This window comes from Poecilia mexicana, unplaced genomic scaffold (assembly GCF_051168715.1).
Source record: "Poecilia mexicana isolate PSO_F unplaced genomic scaffold, ASM5116871v1 scaffold_13, whole genome shotgun sequence".
Lineage (NCBI taxonomy): Eukaryota > Metazoa > Chordata > Actinopteri > Cyprinodontiformes > Poeciliidae > Poecilia > Poecilia mexicana.
Genome location: NW_028263382.1, coordinates 18,951,607 through 18,973,653, shown reverse-complemented (window position 1 = coordinate 18,973,653; position 22,047 = coordinate 18,951,607). Strand labels below are relative to the sequence as shown.

Sequence of the window (22,047 nt, the reverse complement as noted above, 5' to 3'; positions counted from 1 at the left end):
AATTACTCAGTAAATACCAAAAGTTATAATGCAATAAAAATTGTTGATGATATTATAGAATGAACTATGTTATTAACTTGAAATTGTTTCATTTGCAGTTGATATGGTTTCTGAAATGTGACACAAAAACTCATGGCCAGCAAGACAATTAAAGAGCCAGACACTCTACATTCCCCCGCAGATTCATATCTCCATCTCTACCAAGCCGTTCCTCTTTATTCCTAACCATTAAGAAATGCAAATCACCACACACAGAGATAAATCTGGAATTACTTGCATCGCCACAACAGCACTGTCAGAGCAGAACGGCTCATGATGTCGATTTTCTCTCTGGCTTTTTGCTCCTGAGTTTAACAATCAACTGGAACATGCAAAAGCCGGTCTGGAGGACAGGCGCAGGTTTAATAAAAGAGCAGAAATGATCAAATTTAGGCATTAAATGCTTTCCATCTTGCCTTTTAAGTCTCCTCAGAATCAGTTTAGCGTGTAAATGTTTCCACTTATCAGTATGTAGAAACGAATCCTTTTGATCTCAGCGCAACATTTGACATGAGGTATTAAAGTTCTCAGACATTCTGCAGGACTTTCAAATATTTATTTTTCTGTAGAACAACCTCTGTCAAAACAACCCTGATGAGTCAACACTGATATGAACATATTTATATAACAAAAATGTTCTATGAATGATGAGTCACTTTGCCCTGCATGGATAATTCAAACAAACAAAAAAAAATGAGCAGAGACTATCAGAGCTGGCAAAATAATTATTTATTGAAGAACATCAAGTTTAATATCATTTTATCCTTGTGCTTTGAAAAAAATACAAAACACTACTAGTGAATAATACAAAATAAAAGTGTTTAAACTGTGGTAATTCTTCTGACATTGCTAACTGCGTTGTCTTCTTGAAACTCTGTGTTTCGGCCCTCGGTGTGCAAAGACAAGCTGCTGGAGTGTACAACGTCAGGGACCTGGTGAAACACATCGGGTTTTGAGTTATGTAGACCAAACACCTGCAAACGTCTGTTCTTTAGAGTACATAATACACATTGGGTAAGTAAATAAAAAATAGGATTTAAGATCTGGAGGTTCTCTGGACACAAACTGGGCTCCACATTGTCTGGGAGCCAGAATGTAATTGAAGTATCACAGCTTAAGTGCGGCTCTGGGATCATGAGAGCTCACGCAGAGCTAGCTGGGAGAAGAAGCCTTATCTCATCTGCAGTTTAAACATACGATCACTTGCACCAAATTCTTGTGAACAATGCTGTATGAACGCATTCAAATGAACGGCCCACTCATAAACATTAGTCACGGTTGGTAATTCAGGCTCTTGCTTGAATTACCAAGCTCCTCTTAATTTATAATTGACAACTTTTCTTTATTCATCAGGATATTAAGTAAAGACCACATCAGCAGGTCTGTGCTGTCTGATGTGTGCTGTTGTAGTTTAAGGCTGAAGCTGTAACTAATCAAATAAATAAAAACCTGAGGAGAGTCGGTTCTCTTATGATCGTCACTGATGACCTGAATTTACTTTGACTTTGTTATAAAGTAATTAAAAAGCTGCAATGAGTGAGTGCTATTCACCAAGACAACTTCGGATTTTAATTGATGCCCATTTTCCATTATTAATGTGAGTTTTTAAAGGAATAAAAATCTCACTATCTGCTCTGATTAGATGTTAACAAGACTGTAAACAGTGGCTGCAGATTATATGTGACGGAATATAAACTGGACCTGTTTGTCTTGTCAATTCAGGAGACATTTAAACTGAATTGAATGATTTCCACATAGTTTTTTTTTTTGTCTATTTCAAATGAATGTTATTTACTTTATACCACTTGTACAACAGCTGATGAGAGACGCATTTCCTCATGTGTTGGCAGGTTGATGCAGCTACAGAATAGCTAACTGACTCCATTTTTCATCTTTAGTTGATCACTTCCTCTTCCTCTCTCTGTCTCTTTCAGTATTTGTGTAGCTGTCTGGCTCATTTCAAACCACCTTTACCTCCTGTCTCTTACCTTGCGGAAGGTGTCAAAGTTCATCTGGCTACGAGTTCCGACGATAATCTCACTGCTGTCCACATCTGCAGATTGAAAGACAATTTCTTTTTCCTAGACTGTTCTGGTAAACACCTGCAGTGCCCCTCACTCTAGATTTAAAGTAGAAAACCTTTGTTCAGAGATATCAAGGGCACCACAAGCTTCCATCCATCCATTTTCCGTCACCCTTGTCCCTCAGTGGGGTCGGGAGGGGTGCTGGTGCCTATCTCCAGCTCACGTTCCGGGCGAGAGGCGGGGTACACCCTGGACAGGTCGCCAGTCTGTCGCAGGGCAACACAGAGACACACAGGACAAACAACCATGCACACACACACTCACACCTAGGGGCAATTTGGAAAGGCCAATTAACCTGACAGTCATGTTTTTGGACTGTGGGAGGAAACCGGAGAACCCGGAGAAAACCCACGCATGCACAGGGAGAACATGCAAACTCCATGCAGAAAGACCGGGGCCGGGAATCGAACCCAGAACCTTCTTGCTGCAAGGCAACAGCTCTACCAACTGCGCCACTGTGCAGCCCGGCACCACAAGCTTGTAAAACATAATTTGTCTGTTGCTGCACAAGTTTTCTTTTGCTTGTTTGCATAAGCAAATAAGCTAAAAACAGTGCTGAATTATAATTCCTTCTCAAAAATTACTTTTCGTCTTCGACATATGAAAAGAGGTCAATTTTGGGGGGGGGATTTGCTTTATGTGTAAAACCACGTCATGAGTAGTTTGTTGCTGGAAACAAAAATTAGGGATAAACAATCGACATGAGAGGAAAGAAATATTTTAAAAAATACAGGAATCTTTTTCCTCAGTTTGGCCCAAGCTTGTTAAGAAGCTGCAGCGGAAAACTGCCATGTGAGGGATGAAAATGTTCGGTTATTTCTGGAAATCTAGGACACTGCGTTGTCAGGACTCAACAGGGGAAGGAAGGTCTCAAAAGTAGCCAGAATGAGTGATGCTACAGTGGTTCATCAGTTTACATGACACGCTGCAGAACTGTGGAGGTGCATGACTGTCCCAGAGTACGTCTTTGAGCAAAGGCCTTGCTTTTCTTGTTTAGCAAGACTATTTACTCGGTGAAAACATGAAGATTTTCTGAAATAATAATGGTTAAGCTCTAATCTTAAATCAATGGATTTTTTAAAATCATATTCTGCTTTTTTGACATGAACCTGAACTGTTTTCATACTAGCTACTAGCTCATTTCAAATGACCATCTCATGTTTTTTTTCTTATTTAGTGTGTCACAAAACTCCACAAACAATATTAAAGAAAGGTAGTTTGTCCCCTGCATTAAAACTGCACCAGACTGAAAATTAGCTGTACTTCTTTAAGTTATCTTTTATGTCAATGCAATACAGAATAATCTGATAGGACAGAGAGCAGAGATATTTCAGAAGTGATAAATGAAATGCACACTTGGGGCTGCTCAGTTCCACCAGAGGTGGGGACTTGAGGTAATGATTACTAAAAAAAAAAAATATTCAGAATGAATCATTTATGTACCAACATTGTTGGTCCGTTTTGCACTTTCTCACCTGTTGTGCTCTCGCTGGAAAACCCCTGGTTGACATTCCCGCCTGTCGCCTCAGCAACCGAACTTCCCCAAAATCCCGATTGGTCGGACCTGCAAAGACCCACAGAGGACGGTCCAATGAAAGAGATAACCTTTAGCTGAGAAACAGCAGAGTCACATTGTCAGAAGCCAAGCGGCTGTGAACAGACAATTTCTACTCCCACAGAGAAGTAGTATATCAGAGGGCTCCTGTATTGTTCTCAGCATAAAGTGCATTGACAGATAAAAAATGAGCACCATCATCATTTTTTTTTCACTCAGCTTTATTAGATCCAGCTAAAGTTCCTCAACTACGGCAGTGCATTTCATTTAAGTGAAAAAATGCTGACAAATAAGATGCTTCATGCATTAGCGTTGACAATAATGGTCTTAATGAAGTTAAGACCATTAACTATCTAAAGAATGTCTTTATAAAGACTTTCTTTAGATAGTCTTTATAAAGACTATCTAAAGAATGTCATTTCAAATTCATGTCTTTTAATTTTCTTTCATGATGAGGATCAATAAGACCCTTTTCATTCTCAAACACTGGCTAAGACAATGATTCATGCTGAGTCTTCACATTAGCTTAAATATAAATGAACTGCAAGAGAAAGATGTTGTACATCTTTGATTAATGAAAGCTCAACATCTTTGTAGGAAAGTCGTTTTCTTCAAATCATTTTTAAAATGTGTTGTGTATAGTTGAGCAAAAGAAATAACTTTTTGTCTTACCTTAGTACTTCCTGTGGAGTTTTTTCTGAAAAGTAAAAAAAAAAAAACGTATATATGACCAAATTTAGTATTATGAGTTATTAGGTGCCAACTTTAGCATTATGCATAGAACCACTCAACCTGCTCATTTCATCCACAGTACAACAATAAGAAAGCTGTAAATGACCTGCTGTTTATTTGCTTTGGGGCCTGCACTGATATTATTGCTTCCAGTTGGTTTGTAATGCAGCAGTAAAAGCTGCTGCTGCGCATTTATGAGTTTTGTAACAAGACTTTGCAGGTTGTATTTGCCAACGGTGCCCATGGTCATGGCAAAAGGGCTGCAATATTATCCAGCTGCAGAAGAATCTTGCCGAGAGAGAGAGAGAGAGAGAGAGAGAGAGAGAGAGAGAGATCTAAATTCTCTCCTTTTATTGAAGGAGAAACCCTCCTATCATCGCTGTTTAAATCAAAGCTGTCATTAGCTAAATTGTTGTTTTATATTCATTCTCCTTTCTCGTTGATTTGAAAGCACACGTTACACCTCAGTGAGAGGGATTACACAAAGTAGTGTTTTGTATTCTGGAAAGCAAGCTGGATCCTATGACAGGTGAAATGTCCAATGAATTTCATTCAAATTACTAAGGGGATTTTCCCTCGAAGTTTCAAGACTGGACCAAGAACAGCAGTGAGATGGTTTAGGTACTGAAAGGTCACACCTGCAGTAGGCTAATCCCTCAGGCCCAAACCAGAGCCACGTTTAGCAGCGGTCCAGAATGTGTGCAGAGGATTACAATGACTTAAATTGCCTGAATTATTATTTTTTTCTTATCCCACAGAAATATGCATCCTTCCCGCTTCCAGAACAAGAATCCCAGCCTGTATCACCTCTAAGCCTTAATTATGCTAAATGGAAATATCCCTAATGATATGATATTAAGACTGATTGTTGCATTATCAGAGCGCAGGGGGTATTACCATTCATGTGAAAATAAAAAAGAGCCACAAAACTGCCCTTGAGTCATAATCACAGTCATAAAGAACTAATCAAAGACTTATCTAATCTATCCCAGAATGGCAGCTCACTATAGGCATGGCCTCTCCAAGAAGAGCTCTGTTATTTTTGTCACTGTTTTTTTTTTTTTTTTTTTTTTGTTGTTTTCAATAATGATCATCTTCAGTAATGTAAGAAAGATAAATTGCTTGTTATGGAGAAGAAGTGATGCTACTGTGGGGAAGGCAAGAGTGCATCCTTACCAAGCAGAGCAAGTAAAGACGCACAGAGAAGTGGTGCATCTTTACTTGCTCCAACAAAGATGGGTTGTTTTCCACCCATCTTTGTTTCTTGGAGAACAATATGAATGGTTTTCAATTACAAAAATATATTCACAGTATATATACAGTCAGAAATTAGAGACCGCAGTGTGTTTCTGACAGGCTCCACAGCAATGTTTCTGAATCCAGCTGGACAAACTAGCTGGCTGACAGATAACATCCAACCATCCAGATGAAAAATAATTGGGTTTCCCTGTGGGACGTATATCATGATGGCAGGATGAGCATCCAAGTTAAAACCCGTAGAGGAAGTAAAGTAATGGAGGCTACCACCCACTGGCAAGCACAACGGTTTACTGCCATGGAAACTGAACACCCATTGGAGGACAGACGTTGCTGACCTAGGAGTCAAGCTGATTGGTCAGGAATGACACCCCACCACCCTTACCCTCTCAGGGGACGTTTTTGCATAAATGGTGCCCTGGGACAGTCCCTCTGCACATCTTGTGCACTACAAAGTGTAGCATTTACTACCCATTCACTGCCTACGCAAATAAGAAAAGGAAAACTTGTTTGGCAACTGACAAATTATGTTTTTTATGAGCTTGTGGTGCCATTAGCACCTACTGGCCTGGACAGCAATATCTCACGCATCAAAAACGAGCACCGAGTCCCCCACTGTTAGGCCGTTGGGGGCAGTTTTATGTGTTTTCCACATATTGCAGATGCAGCTGTCTTGTTGTATTAAATATCTTTTTCTACAAAAGTGAAATATATTTTATTTAGTTAATTCCGGTAGACATTGTTTTGGCTTTAGGCGAAGGAGCTGATACCTATTTTCATCATCATTATCAGCAGCTAAACTAAATAACATGTTTTCTATGATGTTTAATGTCCAGAATAACCTGTGTGCTCTCTTTGCGCTGCGGCTATGTGTTACAGTAGATCGGGTCCATCCAAATTTAATGAGTCATCCAGCAGAAACCAGGAGTGACCTCACGTTCCCAAAGGCACACTGCATTTTTGTCCAACTTGTCAACAGCAGCGATCCTGTTTGCCTGCAGACTGATAACCTGCCCAAGGTTACTACCGTCCCACACAGAGTAAAACAAAGACAATGAGTTTCTGTTTTACTGCAGCTGCAACATGCAAAAGTTTGGGAACTTCCAGAATCCCAAAACCGGTTTTAGTGATGCTGCCATTGGTTTTTTTTTGTTTTGTTTGTTTTTATTTCTGTGTTTTTGTTGTTGTTGTGTTGGCTGTTTTTTATATATATATGTTATTCAGAAGACAGAGTAAACACTGGCAATTTTAATTTAAGGAAATACAAATGACAGCTCCCCCCTAAAATTCAAATTAATTCTCTAAATCATCAGTGTAATTATGACATATACCTCAATTATTCAAAAAAGATTACATTACAACTAACAATTGCAAACTGTATCCTTTCTTCAGCTCTCTACCTTATTTATTGTTCAACACCTCCAAAACCCCCTTTAACCTTTTTATTTGCCCCTTATTGGTGTGTACACTGTTCTGTTTACAGCTGATGTTCTGCTTTTGTCAGAAAGGATTCAGAATGCCCTTGTTGAAGGCTGACTACAGGGCTGTCCCAGCATGCAGCCGGCCACCTCTATGCTTTATTATACTTTAATCACAGTTTCTGAGCTGGAAAATTGTGGTCCGAGCGGGGCGTTTCTTCACTTAGAGCAATTTCAGGAAGGACAAAAGTGCCTACTTGCTTTTCTGCTATGCCTGTAGCAGAGGACAGTGCAGATGGAGAGCAGCACGAGCAGCAGAAGAGCAGCGAGAGATGCAGCTACTGCCACCAGGATTGTGCAGTCCTCCTCTTCCTCCAACACCTCGGCGACTGAAGAGAGAGAAGGTCACATTTTTGTTTCATTCCAGTGTTGAGGCAGTGGAAAAGCTCTGCAATTCAGTAACAGATATTCAGACACGCAGCAGAGAGATGAGAGAAAGATTTTGGATTTTAGACATGAGGGTGTTTGTGGAGAAAAACGATGAAAATAGATTTTAAAAAGACTTTTCAAAGCTGTGGCCCTTTCTGCTGTTTTCAACCTGTATACTGCTATGATTCAAGCTCATGCCGTTCCAGTTTCGTAACCCTTTCTTTTCTTCACTCCTCTTCTGTAACAGCTGCACTCTGTGATGATTCACTTGCTACCCAGAACAGAATGAAAAATGTAACAGATTAAAACAAAAAACAACAACAAAAAAAACAAGGACAGAAAATCTGAAAAAATAGCAATTCAAGATATGAATTTAATACATGCATTGAATTCATATGACATTAGCTAAGCATATCTACCACAAATGAGGAGAATCATAGAGGGCAAAATGGAGTTATAAATGAAGTAGGTTGACCAAGAACTGTTCAGTAACTAAACTTTGATCTTTTTAGGATCAACCGTTAAGATATTATTTATTTTGTTTTGCTTGTTTGTTTTTAATTTGTGGGATTGTGTTAAGAATTATCATTATTTAGTGTCTTACCCAGTACTTATAATCATCTTTATAGAAATAAGAGTTAGCCATTTATGTTTTCTCCTTTAAAGAAATAAATTGACAGTGGAGGGCTCAGATTAAAAGCTAACCTAGCATTTTAAATAAGGTAAATGTAAAACCTTTAGTGCAGTTTGAGTGAATGTCATATGAAGTATTTAACTTGAGGAACTTTGTATTGATAATTTTATTCTGTTCATCTACTTTGTTCTTCAGATCTGATCCCAAAATACAACAACAATTGGTCAAATTTTAGAATAAAGCTGTATTTGTATGAGAAGAGGACATCTGTCTGAACAAGTTTAAACATAGATAACTGGTGGTTAGAGAGGCAGATAAAAGTCTCAGCTTTGACTGCTGGAATCTTATCGGGAGCCAGAATAGTTTATTAGGAACATTTTTTTCATTCCTCCACTTCTACTTTGCCTACAACAGTAAAAACAGATTGGCAGGGTACAAATCAAACCCTCATAGCGGACTTGTACTTTTTGATTCATGCTGAAGTATAAATAAGTATATTTTTATGTAGCGAGCATGTTAAGCATTTTGGATCAGTTTAATTTGATTTGTGTTTTATTCATCTCTGCTTAAGTTTGCGTACAGTTCAAAGTTTATTCAGAGTCGAACTATGATCAGTTTCAAATCATGGGTTTCTGTCTCTGACCACCTGTGGAGGCCAAAAGAGTAAATTGTATTGTCAAAGTAAGATTATAGGGTTTTAATTTGTTTGTGTTACTTTATATTTGTGGTCACTGGATCATTAACTTTGAAAATATCATACATTAATGTTTAGACCTGCAGGACTAGTTTTATAATGAGATTACAGAGGATACTTTTAAAAATACACTTTCCCATTTAGTGTGGAGCGACTTGCCAAAGACAAAGAAATTAAGAAACGTAATTTATTTATTTCTAAAAAACATACATTCTATTTATATTTTTCAAAGGTTGGCAATTTAATTTAAAATTAATTGAAGTTGCACTTTTACTCAGCTTTTAGACCATAAACACTTTGAAACAATGTTGAGTATAAAAATAAGTTTAACATTTTTGTTTTTATTTGCACCTCTGCTGATGCCGTTAACAGATGTCAGTGCAGAGATTCGAGGCTGAAGAAGACTTAGTGATTTCACAGTGGAAATACACACAAGTGATAAACAGATCAAACTCCAGAAATTGAATCCTCCTCCACACAGCATCACTTAATAAAACAATTTCATCTAAACCTTTACCGTAGGGACAACAAATGTCTTAAGATGCAGGAAAAAAAAAAAAAAAGTTTTTTAAAAGCTTCTTCTCACCCACTGTTAGGCTGACGCTGCTCTCCAGAGGTTTTCTGAGGGCAGACACTGAGGCCAGACAGCCAACCACAGAGCTCCTCCCGGCCTGGATGCTAAGGTTGCTGGAGACAGCGAAGAGGTTCTCCTTCTCCTCTGTGCTGATGTTGTATTCATCCCGACTCACCTGAACCCCGTTGACCAGAGAGAAAGATACCAAACTGACTGCAACTGATCAAAAACTCTTTAATACCTACACTAATTTATCTGCAAAGTGGCCCAGACAGATCTGTGAACCTTTTAAGCACACATCTGTTTGACATACACCCAATGAAATACATTGTTTGTTTTTTTTTGTTTGTTTTTTTTTTTTACAAAAAAACCCCACACAATGTCAAAGGTCCTTACTTTGAAGAATCATTTTTCACTCCAAATTACAGCTGTAAATATTCTGGAGTATGTTCCCCGAATATGTTTGAGGACTAAAATTTTATCCATTCCAGGTCGGATTTGTGTATTGCAGGACTAGAAGTCGTCCTCTCAACAGATGCTGATTGCTGCAGCTTCTCCAGATGCTGAGAATAATCGTAACCTCAGGGGGTATAAATAAATTTAAACTTAACATTTTGGGCAAAACCTTTATGCGGAATAGTTTTTGAAAGATCAAAGACTCTTTTAGCGGATAATAAAAAATAAAAAAAAAATTTAAAGGCACGTGGAGCCTTTGTTTACAGAGCGAGCCGAGGTCGTGGCAGCTGGACCCACCGGTGGGTCTGTCGGGTTCTAGGGGTTAATGCTGCTTCTCTAATTAATGCTCTATTGGTTCAATATGTCAGATTTAGATGAATAGATGATTTGCAGGTGTGTTGTGCACTTTCCATTATCAGACCAAGAATTCAACAGAGCTCTGTGAGATTCTCTAAGCTTGTAATATGGTTTTATAAGTGAAACCTTTTCACAACTAATGCTAGGTATTGCATGCTCTACATGCAAATATCAAATGAAAATAAATTAATTTCAGCATATTTTTGTAAAAAACCTGTCTAGTTTGTTAAAAATGCAGAAACCTACAGAGGTTTCTGCGTTTTAGAGTAGGTTGTGGTCATTTTGTCATTAAAAGTTGACCTCAATTTTAATAATCAGTTCACAGAATAATTTAGGAAAATGGTTCAGGCAGGATAAATTGATCAGTAACCGAAAAATAATTATAGTGGAATAGATGCTCAATCAAATCAGCTTTTTAATCCCCTAAAAGCAGTTAACTGAGAAGCTTTTTTTCCCAAAATAGTCACATTCACTGTAAGAATGATTACAGCGCCACACAAAAGTCTCCAGTCCCTTTCAATTTTTTCCACATCTGTCATTTTATAAACACAAATTCAAATGATTTTTTTGTGGAAACAACACAAAGTAGCGCAACTTCCACTGAAGTGGATGGAAAATCAGACTTTTTGAATGAATAGATTTTCTTAAAGGACTGGAACTGTAAATATTTGGGAATGTACTAGTAGTGTACTAAAAAGAAAAAAAACATAATCTCAATGGATATCAATGGCGCAGAAAAATGCCAAATGGGCTCAAACTGCTCTGTTTATTTCAAAGTCCAATTTAAAGGCTCATGTTAGAAATAACATTCAGTATCAAGGTTTTCAGGAGAAACTGACCACAAACTCAGAGGATTACCACATCTTCACATCTCTTTAAATCTCAAGATGAACCGATGAGATGAATTTCCACCTCTATGAAAATGATTCCACAGAGTGCAGAAAAGAAAACACTGGTGGCTGCAGAATGTAAGTAATTCCTGGGGCATCCCTGAATGCAGGTGAAGGAAGAACACTGGCATTTTTGATGATTTATTTCTTGCTAACATTCACAGGGAGAGAACAGAGCATTCTTTTTCTTCAGGTTCAGACACATAAATCAAGACTCATCTCATTCAGACCAAAGCCCAGTCCACTTACTGAAAGCTTAATGCAGTGATATATAATGCATTAAAAGAAAGTCTACCTTCGCAGCAGCTTTTACTCTCTTTCTCTGAACTACTGCAGGGATCTAGCAAGTCTGGAGTACATTAAATGGACTAATCGGGATTTTTAAAGAGAGTTTATGTTTAAAGGCAATAAACAATTAATACTTTACCTGCAGTATATCATTTTCATTGCCTCTTCATTTAGTGTAAATCAGATTAGTTGATGCTAAAAGCTGAAATTGACAGCCAATCTGACAGTGTCCAAGACCAAAGCAGAATTTATTATTTTTTATCTTAAGACGTCTTAAGTTATATTTGATATTTGATTTTACCTTTGCTTTGGGTATTTATTTACAAAGAAGGTGATGATTATTTATACGGAAAGCTAAGGTGTTGTACCACCAACAATATCCATTTGTGAAACATGTAATGACCACGGCCTAGTGAGTTAAACATCTGCTCGAAGAAATCTATTTAATGTTTTTGTAAATCTCTTGTTATCTGTAAGTATGTATGTAATAAAAATGGAAATTTAGATATATATCAAAATGTATTAAAAATGTTCAAGACGACAAATATTTTGTCCCCCTGAATATTCAGGTCAATAAGTAATCTGTATCGTGGATTTGGATTTACTTTTTCTTTGGTTATGATTCAGATCAAAGAATCTGAGAATTATTGGTTCAAACTTAAGGGTTCATATCACAGTGAGTGCTTTAGCCACAAGTCATTTTTTGAGAATTGAGTTGTTTTAAAACAGTAGCAGTGTGCTTTGGTCTCTGACAAATTGTTAGTTTCAGTCCCATCTCCAATAATCTGAAATTAAACCAAATAAATGCAAAAAAAAAAAAAAAAACCTGATCTAAATGGCCTGAACTTGTACGTCACTTTATTTAGTTCAAATGATCCCAAAGCACTCTAAACTACATTCAGTCTTTCAAAAACGTATGTTTTTTTTAAATTAACAAAATTATTTCATGCTTAACTGTGATACACTAAATGCAGCAAAACCATTCTTATGATGACTGAATGTAGCATCACCAGCAGCAAACTAAGAAAATGATATCCGTGTTGGGTATTTACCTTTTTGTCATGTACCTGCCATTGCAGAGTGGGTTCAGGGTACCATCCTGCTGCTTGGCACTGAAACAGGACCAGCTCCCCTTTAAATGCCAACCGGTTCTCTCCAAAGACCTTCACATTGCCCTTTTCTGCAGGAGAAAAATAAATAAATAAGAGCTTGAATCAAGTACAGTTATTTTTTGTGCTCTTTGTATTTATAAATATATTTCTTATTTTTTGTTAAAACATTCTTGAGTTAAGCTGAGAATCACTGCTCTGCTTGGCCTGATCCTTTACAAAAGATGGATTCCTGAGTGGCTGTTCTGGTCTCTGATTCTCACTTGGCTGACGAATGCCTCTCCCTCTATTCCCCTTCATCTCCTTCTCTGCCAGCCAGATGAGCTGCTGAGCTCCCTGAGAGACACAGTATCACTGTGAAGTCAGATGCCTGGTAAAATGAAGGGCTGTTGATGAAACAGTGAATTCCTATTGACAGATAGATAATTGGAGATGCTTTGGTAGTTTGTCTGTGCATGATGAGGAGCCTGTATTGATTAGGGTTTAATCCTCAGATGTTTTGTACAAATCATTGCTGTGCTTTTTGTGCCACATGCTTTCATTTGATGGGTTGATTTCTTGTCATGGATGTTGTATCTGATGTGTGGACCGACTGATTCAGATCGGGCAACTGTAGTTGCTGTGGAACCAGCAGCCTAATTGGCACTGCATGATGGAAGGATCTGGATGATTTCTAAAGACTGATCTGCCCAAACAGAAAAAGTGGTGCCTGAATCTGATGCATCTAATACTGTGATAATTCAAAAAATGAGGACATCTGCAATGCTTCATAAAGGCACCTTGATCTTTATCACGTTTTACTCCAGGAATACTCTGTATTTAGCTCCATCTGTCTTCCCATTATCTCTGACCATCTTCGCTGTATTTCCGTTAAAAGGAAAGCATCCTCACAGCATGATGCTGCCACCACCGTGGCGAATTCAGAACGACACAGCGTTAAATTAAAAATGCTCCTAAGAACAATTGTAAATGACATAACAGAAAAGCTTTGCTGTGATGGCTGAATGTCTGAAAGAGCAGGATCTTCTTAAAGAGACAGTGGCCCAATTTCAAGGCGTCAAATTGTGAAGTCAATTTTATCTCGAGTTATCTTTGATGTAGAGCATTTTTATGACAACTGGAGGTAACATAATTATTTGATTGTGCTATAAAATGGCACTATGTGGCTGGGAAATACATAATAACACCCCTTTAAATTAACTGTGCACATCACCTAAGCTAAGAGCCTATCCCAGCTTGTGTATCTGCCATACCTCTACAAGTCATATTACCTCGGAGAGGCTCTGTCTTCTCTGATTTATACCAGAGATCTGCAGCTTGTAGTCAACAGCATATGTGGTCGTATTGATCTGCTCAAGTGAGGAGTTTGTGTTGATGTACTGCATTTGTGATTGAGTGAGCAACCAGACACACAGCAGCCAGTGTGCAGTCACTTTTACATAATTTCCAAACAGAACAATTAAAGCAGAGAGTGGTGGAGGAGAGTACACAGAGTCAATTGGCCTCGTTGTAAATTTGTAGCTCAACTCGCTCTGTATATTTGAGTCCGCAGTAAACAAATCAAGAGCAAAGTTGCTGACTGCTAACTTGCAGTGCCAGCATGTGCGATTAATTCAAAGGCCATGTCAAACCATAGCGATCTCCTGTATCGAGACCCCGGGAGGGGGCTGATTCACCATACACTACTGTTAATGGCTGCACGTGTCAGTGGGGATTTGTGGCACTGGCTCTCTTCGTAATATATTGGAAGCAGTGGGTCATTGGGTTTTTTTCTTGACTCAGTGCAGTGGATGATTCCATGCTCCCCTCCCCCCGCCCCGCCCCCCGAGCACTCACTTTAAATGCAGTTACTGTAAATGAAAATATGGTTAATAACAAAAGGGCAGCAGGTCCAAACAAACCCTGCAGATTCAAGAATCCAGTCAACTTTTAACTTGGTGTAAACAGCGGTTTTTGCGGCAATCCTTTCAAAAATGAACATATAATCAGTTTCATTGCTTCCTACAAAGTAAGTATAAATGGCTTAATTGAATTTTTGTAAATAGTTATTGATCCGCCCTGCGACAGACTGGCGACCTGTCCAGGGTGTACCCCGCCTCTCGCCCGGAACGTTAGCTGGAGATCGGCATCAGCAACCCACCCGACCCCACTAAGGACCAGGGTGTACAGAAAATGGATGGATGGATAGTTATTGATCCTGCAGCAGACATCAGCATTCAGTTATAGATGTTAAAAACAAAAATAAAAGACCAAATGTACACTCATGAAAAATAAATCGAATTTCATGTATTTAAGATGGATACATTGTAAGACTTATGAATCAGCCAAGAACAAACAATAAACTTTAACTAAGTCAATATTCAAACAATCTTGAAGTCTATTAACGATTTGTCATAATCTGTACGACTTTGTTACTGTGACTTTGAGTTTTAAAGTTAATGGCCTTTATGTTCTTGTGATTTATGTTTCTGTTCCCTCTTGTGCACAGTCAGACTCTATTGAGCTATTGCTTCCCCGTCCTGCTGCGCTTTCTTCTAATGTTCATTGAGTCATTGTCCATCGCCAGCCTCCCTGAGTTGCCTTTAGCTTTCTGTATCCGAGCAGCTTCCAGGCAATTAATCGGCTTCACCTATTACTTGTCTCAGAAATCACCCTAGCAGCTTATACACCTCCTGATTTCCTTAGACCAAGGTCAGGCCTTCACATTATTCGCCCTCTGGCTCACCAGTGGCTCCTTTTTGTGATTTCCCTCCATGTTGTCTGCAGTTCTGAAAGTAAATTTTTTTCCACGTCCATTGTTAAGTTTTGTTCTTCAGCTTCTGCCTGCCTGACATTTAACTGGTTTCTGGTCATTTCACCTTACACCATTTCCTACTTTTGTAGTTTTAGTCATTTCCTACCTGAAAAATTGCAAAAGAGTCACCAAACCAGGATGTTTTACACCAGGCATCAATTTACACCCACAAGGAGGGCATTTTAAAGCACTTAGGATGAAAACTTCCCTCTATTCTACTCACAGCAAAATCGTTGTAAGGAAATATTTGTAACTTTTTGTTGTTTTGTGTCACAATCTGTGATATTTTATAAATATTAAATAACCTGAACAGAAGACAGAAATGTGGCACAGTATGAGGTTTTCATAAAATGGTGAACATTAAATTAAACATGAGATTTGAGCTTTTTTTCTTTTCACTATTTATCATCATAGAAAAACTAACTACAAGGAGAAAGGCATCTCTTTGCATTGGTCTAGATACGTGAGATGGAAATGGTTTGTTTATGGATATAAAATAAATGGACAGGTTGAAATGGAAATGCTTACGTACAAAATGGGGCCACAACTTGAAGAGCACGTTACTTTTTGTAGAGTCTGCCTAAACATTCACGGAGCTGTGTTCAGTGATTCTTAGTCATTTTGCTGGGGTTGTCGCCTCTATTTATGACAGTTTGGTCACTAAAGACTTAAAAGTAGGATGAGAAAAAGTGTAACATTCCTGAACTGGTTGCTAGATGAAATAGTATATACTCTGTCTTATGAAAAAGGAAAGCCTTATCCTGTTCTCAGCTCCTATCCAGCATGTAGAAGTGTTTTCAATAAGTATGAGCATGATAAATGAGAGATTCTCCCACAAGTCAAGATTATACTGCAGCACTCCTCGGCTTCTGAATGCAAGAGAACTAGCAGTCCTCATCAAGTCTTGAATCTTAAATTATCTCACAACCTCTGGCTCAACGTTTGTATAAGAGCCACAAAACGAGGAGGAGAGAGGAGATTGGCTGCAGGTGGAGGCTGTAAATCCTGCTCTGCTGCCTCATTCGACTGGCATGGAGTCTATCCGTTTCCAACTCGTATTTATAACGGCAGTCCAATCAATTCCCTGCCCCCACCCACACTGCCATTAAGCCGTTGTCACAGAAACCATCAAACATGTCGGGCAAACTTCCTTCTGCCACACAGGCCCCAATAATTTCCCACACACTATGACTGATCCTTTGCATGCATGTTCAGTTGCCTTCGCAGAAAACAAAAAGCTTCCAACCTTCATCAATAGTTCAGAGAAAGGGACTTAAGAAGTGAAAGTTGAATGCTGGGCCTCTCCTTTTGTTTTTTATTGAAGCGGGGGGTGTGGGCGGGCAGAATTAAAGCTGCTGCACAACTTCTGCTGTGTCCCTTCTTTTACCTCTGCTTTTACCCGTGCTGCTTTCTGCTTCATCAAGGTTAAATACAGTGTGTTTCTGCACTCTCTCACATGGAGTGTTTTTTTTTTTTTTAGAGACAACTTGCCATCTGCTTGTTTTCTTTGGCTGCATTGTGTGTGTGCATGTGTGTGTTTGTGCACACACTTTTGTTTGCCAGAATATCCTTGAGAGAACCAAAAAAAAACCCTTAAATTTTCTGCAGCATAAAGATAGCGATGCACTGAATAAACATTAGACGTCAAGATTTGCAGTGCCTATGAAAGTGTTTATGCTCCTTGAAACATTTTATCATGTTGCAGCCACAAAAATCAATAGGTTTTAGAGGGATTTTCTGTGATCAACCAATACAAAATGGTGTATAATGGTGAAGAAGAAGGAAAATGATAAGCAGTTTACAGAATTTATGTAAACGTAAGGAGTAAAGTAAGACTGGAAATGGGCTCTTTAACCTACATACAACCCATGTTGTGTAATGGTAAGCTACAACTATGCACACCATCCTCATAGTTAAATATGATGCTGGCAGCATCATGCTGTGGGGATGGTTTTAATCAGCAGTAACAGGGAACCTGGTTGGAGCTAGCGTGGGAATTTGGATGGCGCTAAAACCTGGATAATCCTGCTAAGAGGTATCAGAAAACTTAAGACAGAGTAAAATTTAACTTTGAACAAGGATAACTCTAAGCATACAGCCAGATCTACATAAATAATAATAATAAAAAAAACAGATTTGTGTTATAAATCTACGCTCAGAACTAAATCCAATTGAGAATTCATGACTGGGCTGAAAGTTGATGTTCGCACATTTTTTCCATCCAGACTTTCTTTTTCTCCAAAAGAAAATAAACAAAGTGAAAAATCTAAGTCTAACATGTTGCCGACACTGATTCTGATATGAAATCTTTCTAAATTTTGAGAAATAAACAAGTGCTTAAAATCCTACCTGAGTGTGACATTTAATTGCTTCGACCCTGACGCAGACATGCACACAGATGAATGTGCTCACCTTGAACAAGCAGCTCTGCCGTCCTTCTATCAATGAGCTGCAGATCACAAGCAACTTGTCCTTGGTGGCTCCTCTCTGTGTGTCTCAGGATAAACTCCCAGCAATCTGTCTTTGGTTTGGAGCATTTTACAGCTGTTATGTTTGGGTTGATGGTAGGTAAAACACCATTCCGCTTGTCGATGGTTAATACTGGTCTATTTCCCAGCAGCCACGTCATAAGTGTCCAAGCAGTGTTAGAGGTGCTGCACCTAAATCTGGCCTCGTCTCCGACAACAACCGTCAGGCTTGCAGGAGTCAGATTCATCTGTGTTCTGGCAGCTAAAGACGTGAGTGAGCAAGATCATCAGTCGTTTTACATGCATCGTATATCTAAAACACTTAGAAATATTAAAAGGGTCTAAAATTTTACAAAAAATTATTAGCTGGTGTCATGCTTTGCATTAAATGGAAAAGTCAGCTATATCATCATTAACTGACTTCTGTGGAAAACCTCTAACTAATCAAGAAGGCGTGTTTGTCTGGACCTTACCTTCAGTCCACCATGAAAGAACAAGCACTAACAGAAGAAGAATATCCATATTTAATATGTCAGTCCAGCCAGTCAACTGTTGAATGGCAGAAAAGCCTTTAAAAAGAAAAAACATTGATTATATGCACCACCTTCACATATTTATCATCTGTTCTTGTTTTTCTTTGGAGAGGATCGTGAGGCATCTGTCTTTTAAATCTTTTGGTCTTGCTTCACGTTGTCAGAAAGCGTCTATTTATCTGATTTCTTTATTCTCATTTTAACAAGAGGGGCAAATATGTTTTACTATGGACCAGATTGGTTTGGACAGCTATTTTTGTTAATAAATAAATTCATCATTTGAAAACTTTTTTACTGTTTACTCAGGTTATATTTGGTTATATTTGTCTGACATTCACTTTTATTTTTTATCTGAAACATTTCAAGTGTTACAAAAAAAAAAAAAAAAAAAACAGGAAAACAGCAGAAAACTGTAATGGGGTATGCAGATTTTTTTGTATTTTGTTTTACAGCCTACCAGCTTTGGGTATAATCTCATAGATTGTCTCAACAAAAGTTCCAGATTGATGAAATCTGGTGCAAAAATTTGCAGAAGCTCCAATCCATTCCATAGTATTTAGCTTGGGCATGTGTCTTTTTCTGAGTTCAGAAGCTTCGTAAGACTAAGTAGGAAAAGAAGACATGACAAAATACCCGTCAGACCAGGCCATTGATGGTCCCACCAATAACTATCAGATGAAATTTTCATCAAGTTTCCACATTATGTTCTTCATAATAATGAAGACAACAATGTTGGGGTCCATGAAATGTATTTAGCTTTCTGTTTATTTATTTATTTTTTTTGCGCTCGTGTTTAGGAGTCAGAATAGTTACAAAACAATCACCACCAGAGGCTTCCGCCATCAAAAATGCCCTTAAAATGACTGAATGCCTCCTTGACAGCCCAGTCTTTCTTGCCTAACTTGTTTACATCTGCAGGAAGTGTATTTGCATAATGCCTCTACAGTAGCTGAGTCTGGCACAGTCGCAAACAAACAATGAGCAGCTGCTTCACACTCCACTGTTTATAACTAATCTGTGCCAGCAGGGCTTTCATGAAAGAAGTCTCAGTGCTCTTATACACAAAAGCAACATCAGGGACTAGCAGCACAATTACAGAGCCTTAAAATCTCTACTCGTTTCATCGATATCTGCTGGAAAACAACGCTGCACTCGACTTCCGAGATCTAGCTCTGATACACCTGTCCAGAGTGACTAAATATGACAGAGTACAATAGATTCAGCTTAAATATTTATCAGTTTTCTACCATAGACATTTATTTTAATATTTTTGGATTCAAAGCCCGTGCTTCACTTAGAAACAAAACCGTTTTAAAACATTTTTACAGCATACATCTTTTTAAAAATTGTGCAACAATCATACATCGAAAAGGAACAGTGGTACTGGCCACTTTGGCAGTGGAAAATGTTTTGCAATTTGAAAATGATGGTGACTTCTTTAGGAATGTTTAAGCTTTTTGAAATTGTACATGTCTGCAGTCGGATTCTTTATGAGTCATTTTGAGACGCTTTCTTTCAGTAGAGATATCCTGCTGTAGGGTTAAAAATGGATTATTAAGAGATTTACTTGGCAGCACGCACTGCTTGAGCTTTAAATTTCTTCAACACTTTGTTTAAACCTTCTTTTTAAATTGTGTCTGATGAAAACAGTACGACTGGTGTTTTTGTATAATGCATGAAAACGCGGCGGCAATGTGAAACTCCAGGGTAATTTCCTTAATCATTATCATAACTCCCAACGCCTTGTTTCAGCACATCTGAGGTTTCCAGGCTGTGGTTACATTTTTACTGAAGAATAAATGCGAAATAAAAATAACTTCTGAAGCTCGGCTGATTTAAATACTAAAGGTTAAGAAGTGGGGATTTCTGCAGATAGCATCTTTTAGATCTAATGCAAACCTGATGATGCACAGGTTTTGTGAAATTTATAAGCTTACTCATTTGGGAGATTGAGTAGAATATAAGAATAAGAAAATAACCCAACATTAATGCTCTTAAAGTTCCACATAAGAGAATTTGGTTGCAGGTATTTCTTACTCATGGATCAAATCCCGATTGAATACGTTGAAATGGCTACAAAAACTAAACAATATTTGAATTACAGACACGGTGAACAAGTGATGTAGCATGCTAAGACATTAGCACATTAATACAAAACATGTATTTGTTCTTTATTGGGAACAGGCTTTAGGCAAATCTGAACAGCATTTATATTAAGTATAAAAATATATGTTTCACTTTTGTCTCACAAAATGTTACTTTATAGTTACTTTAAATATTGCAAAATTGCACTTTTACAAATGCATGGAACTGTCAGAAAAATAAATCATCTTGTTTCCTAAAAGAATATTATGTGAAACCTGAGAATCTTTTCTGCATCCTTTGCTGCATTTTTCTCACCTTGTTTGATAAGCAAGCTATACAAACAATCTTTTCCTGTGAAATTACTTCACAAGTGTTATGCACCATTTTTAGCATTGGTCAGTGAACCTGCAGCTGTTATACTTACTTTAAATTCAAGTCACAGTATTACCACAAATTGAAAAATGTACCATTTAACTGAAACAAAATAATCAAAGTCTATCACGGTCCCATGCCTGACATATGTGTTTCTAAGTTATTTCTAATTTACATTTTAACAATAAAATGAAAGTATATTGAACAATAATCATCCATAAACTCTGCTTCTTTTCTTTGTCTTACCTCAGTCTGGTGTTCCTGTGCATAAACACACTAAGTGGATGCATATCAACCATGCCGTTTCTTCTTCATACCTGGTGTTCGGTGATCTCATCCAAAACTGTTCTGTTAAACATTACTGAGCTTTGGGAACTTTGTCCCATGAGACACACACAAGCACACACACACATAGAGACTCTGCAAACACAATCCACAGATAGTACTTAATCTGTGAGTTGATTTACATGTTTGGGTAAAATGTCGACCAGAGATAAATTTTTCAACTTTGCTATGGTAGGCATTTTCTTGTAGCCCAGAGTTATCAGGGTTCCATTTAGCACCTAATAATAAACATGTGGATCATATTTTTTCATTTGTTCTGTTAGGAATATGTAAATGAGATGATTGAGTGGCTGTCTGTACATTTTTTGTCTAAAGTAGCTTAAACTAAACGGATGTTAAAAAAAATTAATGCATTTGTAGCAGGATGTTTGGGACAATGCTGATGTTGTGGATCATTACAATGCATATTTCTGCGCCTGTTTTTATATGCGTTGATTTAATTACAGGGGATATATTTTATTCATTCACTTATCTTCCATGCCACCTTTAAGCCTGTGCAGGATCACAGCAGGAGAGCACTTGCCAATCACCAGCGATCAACTTTTTAAAACACAGACAATAACCACACAGTCACACACTCACACCTGGGATGAATTTATAATTTTCAATTAACCGGAGTACCCAGAACCCAGACATGCATGGGGGCAAACCTGCAAACTAAACACAATGAGATTCAGAATTAAACACTGTAAAGGTTTTAAAGCTGTCATGATGGCCATTTCTTTTGTGCAATGCTTTGGTATCAGTATAAATGGGAGGCTTTTTCTAGAGGGATACTATTTGTTCACAGTTTTGCTTTTACTTTCATATCATCACACTGTAGCATACACAATTAGATCACCACATAACCCATCTGACATATAAGCTGGACAATCTGCCACATAAGTATCACAGTTTTCACATACCCTGCATACTGAACAAATGCCCCACCTCC

General features: G+C 38.0%; 1 protein-coding gene across 2 annotated transcripts; it reads right to left on the bottom strand.

The window, feature by feature from the left end:
* Positions 1-753: 753 nt before the first annotated feature.
* igsf5b (immunoglobulin superfamily, member 5b) lies at positions 754-21,245 on the bottom strand. Of its 2 annotated transcripts, XM_014982425.2 has the most exons (10): positions 21,015-21,196; positions 18,252-18,347; positions 17,723-18,040; positions 12,460-12,587; positions 9,429-9,591; positions 7,343-7,474; positions 4,351-4,375; positions 3,599-3,687; positions 2,028-2,092; positions 754-971 (listed from the first exon to the last, which is right to left on the bottom strand). In XM_014982425.2, the coding sequence occupies exons 2-10, from the start codon at positions 18,298-18,300 to the stop codon at positions 861-863; spliced, it is 1,080 nt and encodes a 359-aa protein (XP_014837911.1). In that variant the 5' UTR covers positions 18,301-18,347; positions 21,015-21,196; the 3' UTR covers positions 754-860. The 2 variants fall into 2 exon arrangements, with proteins under 2 accessions (XP_014837911.1, XP_014837913.1); XM_014982427.2 differs by lacking the exon at positions 2,028-2,092 and having other exon boundaries at positions 844-971; positions 21,015-21,245.
* Positions 21,246-22,047: the final 802 nt, after the last annotated feature.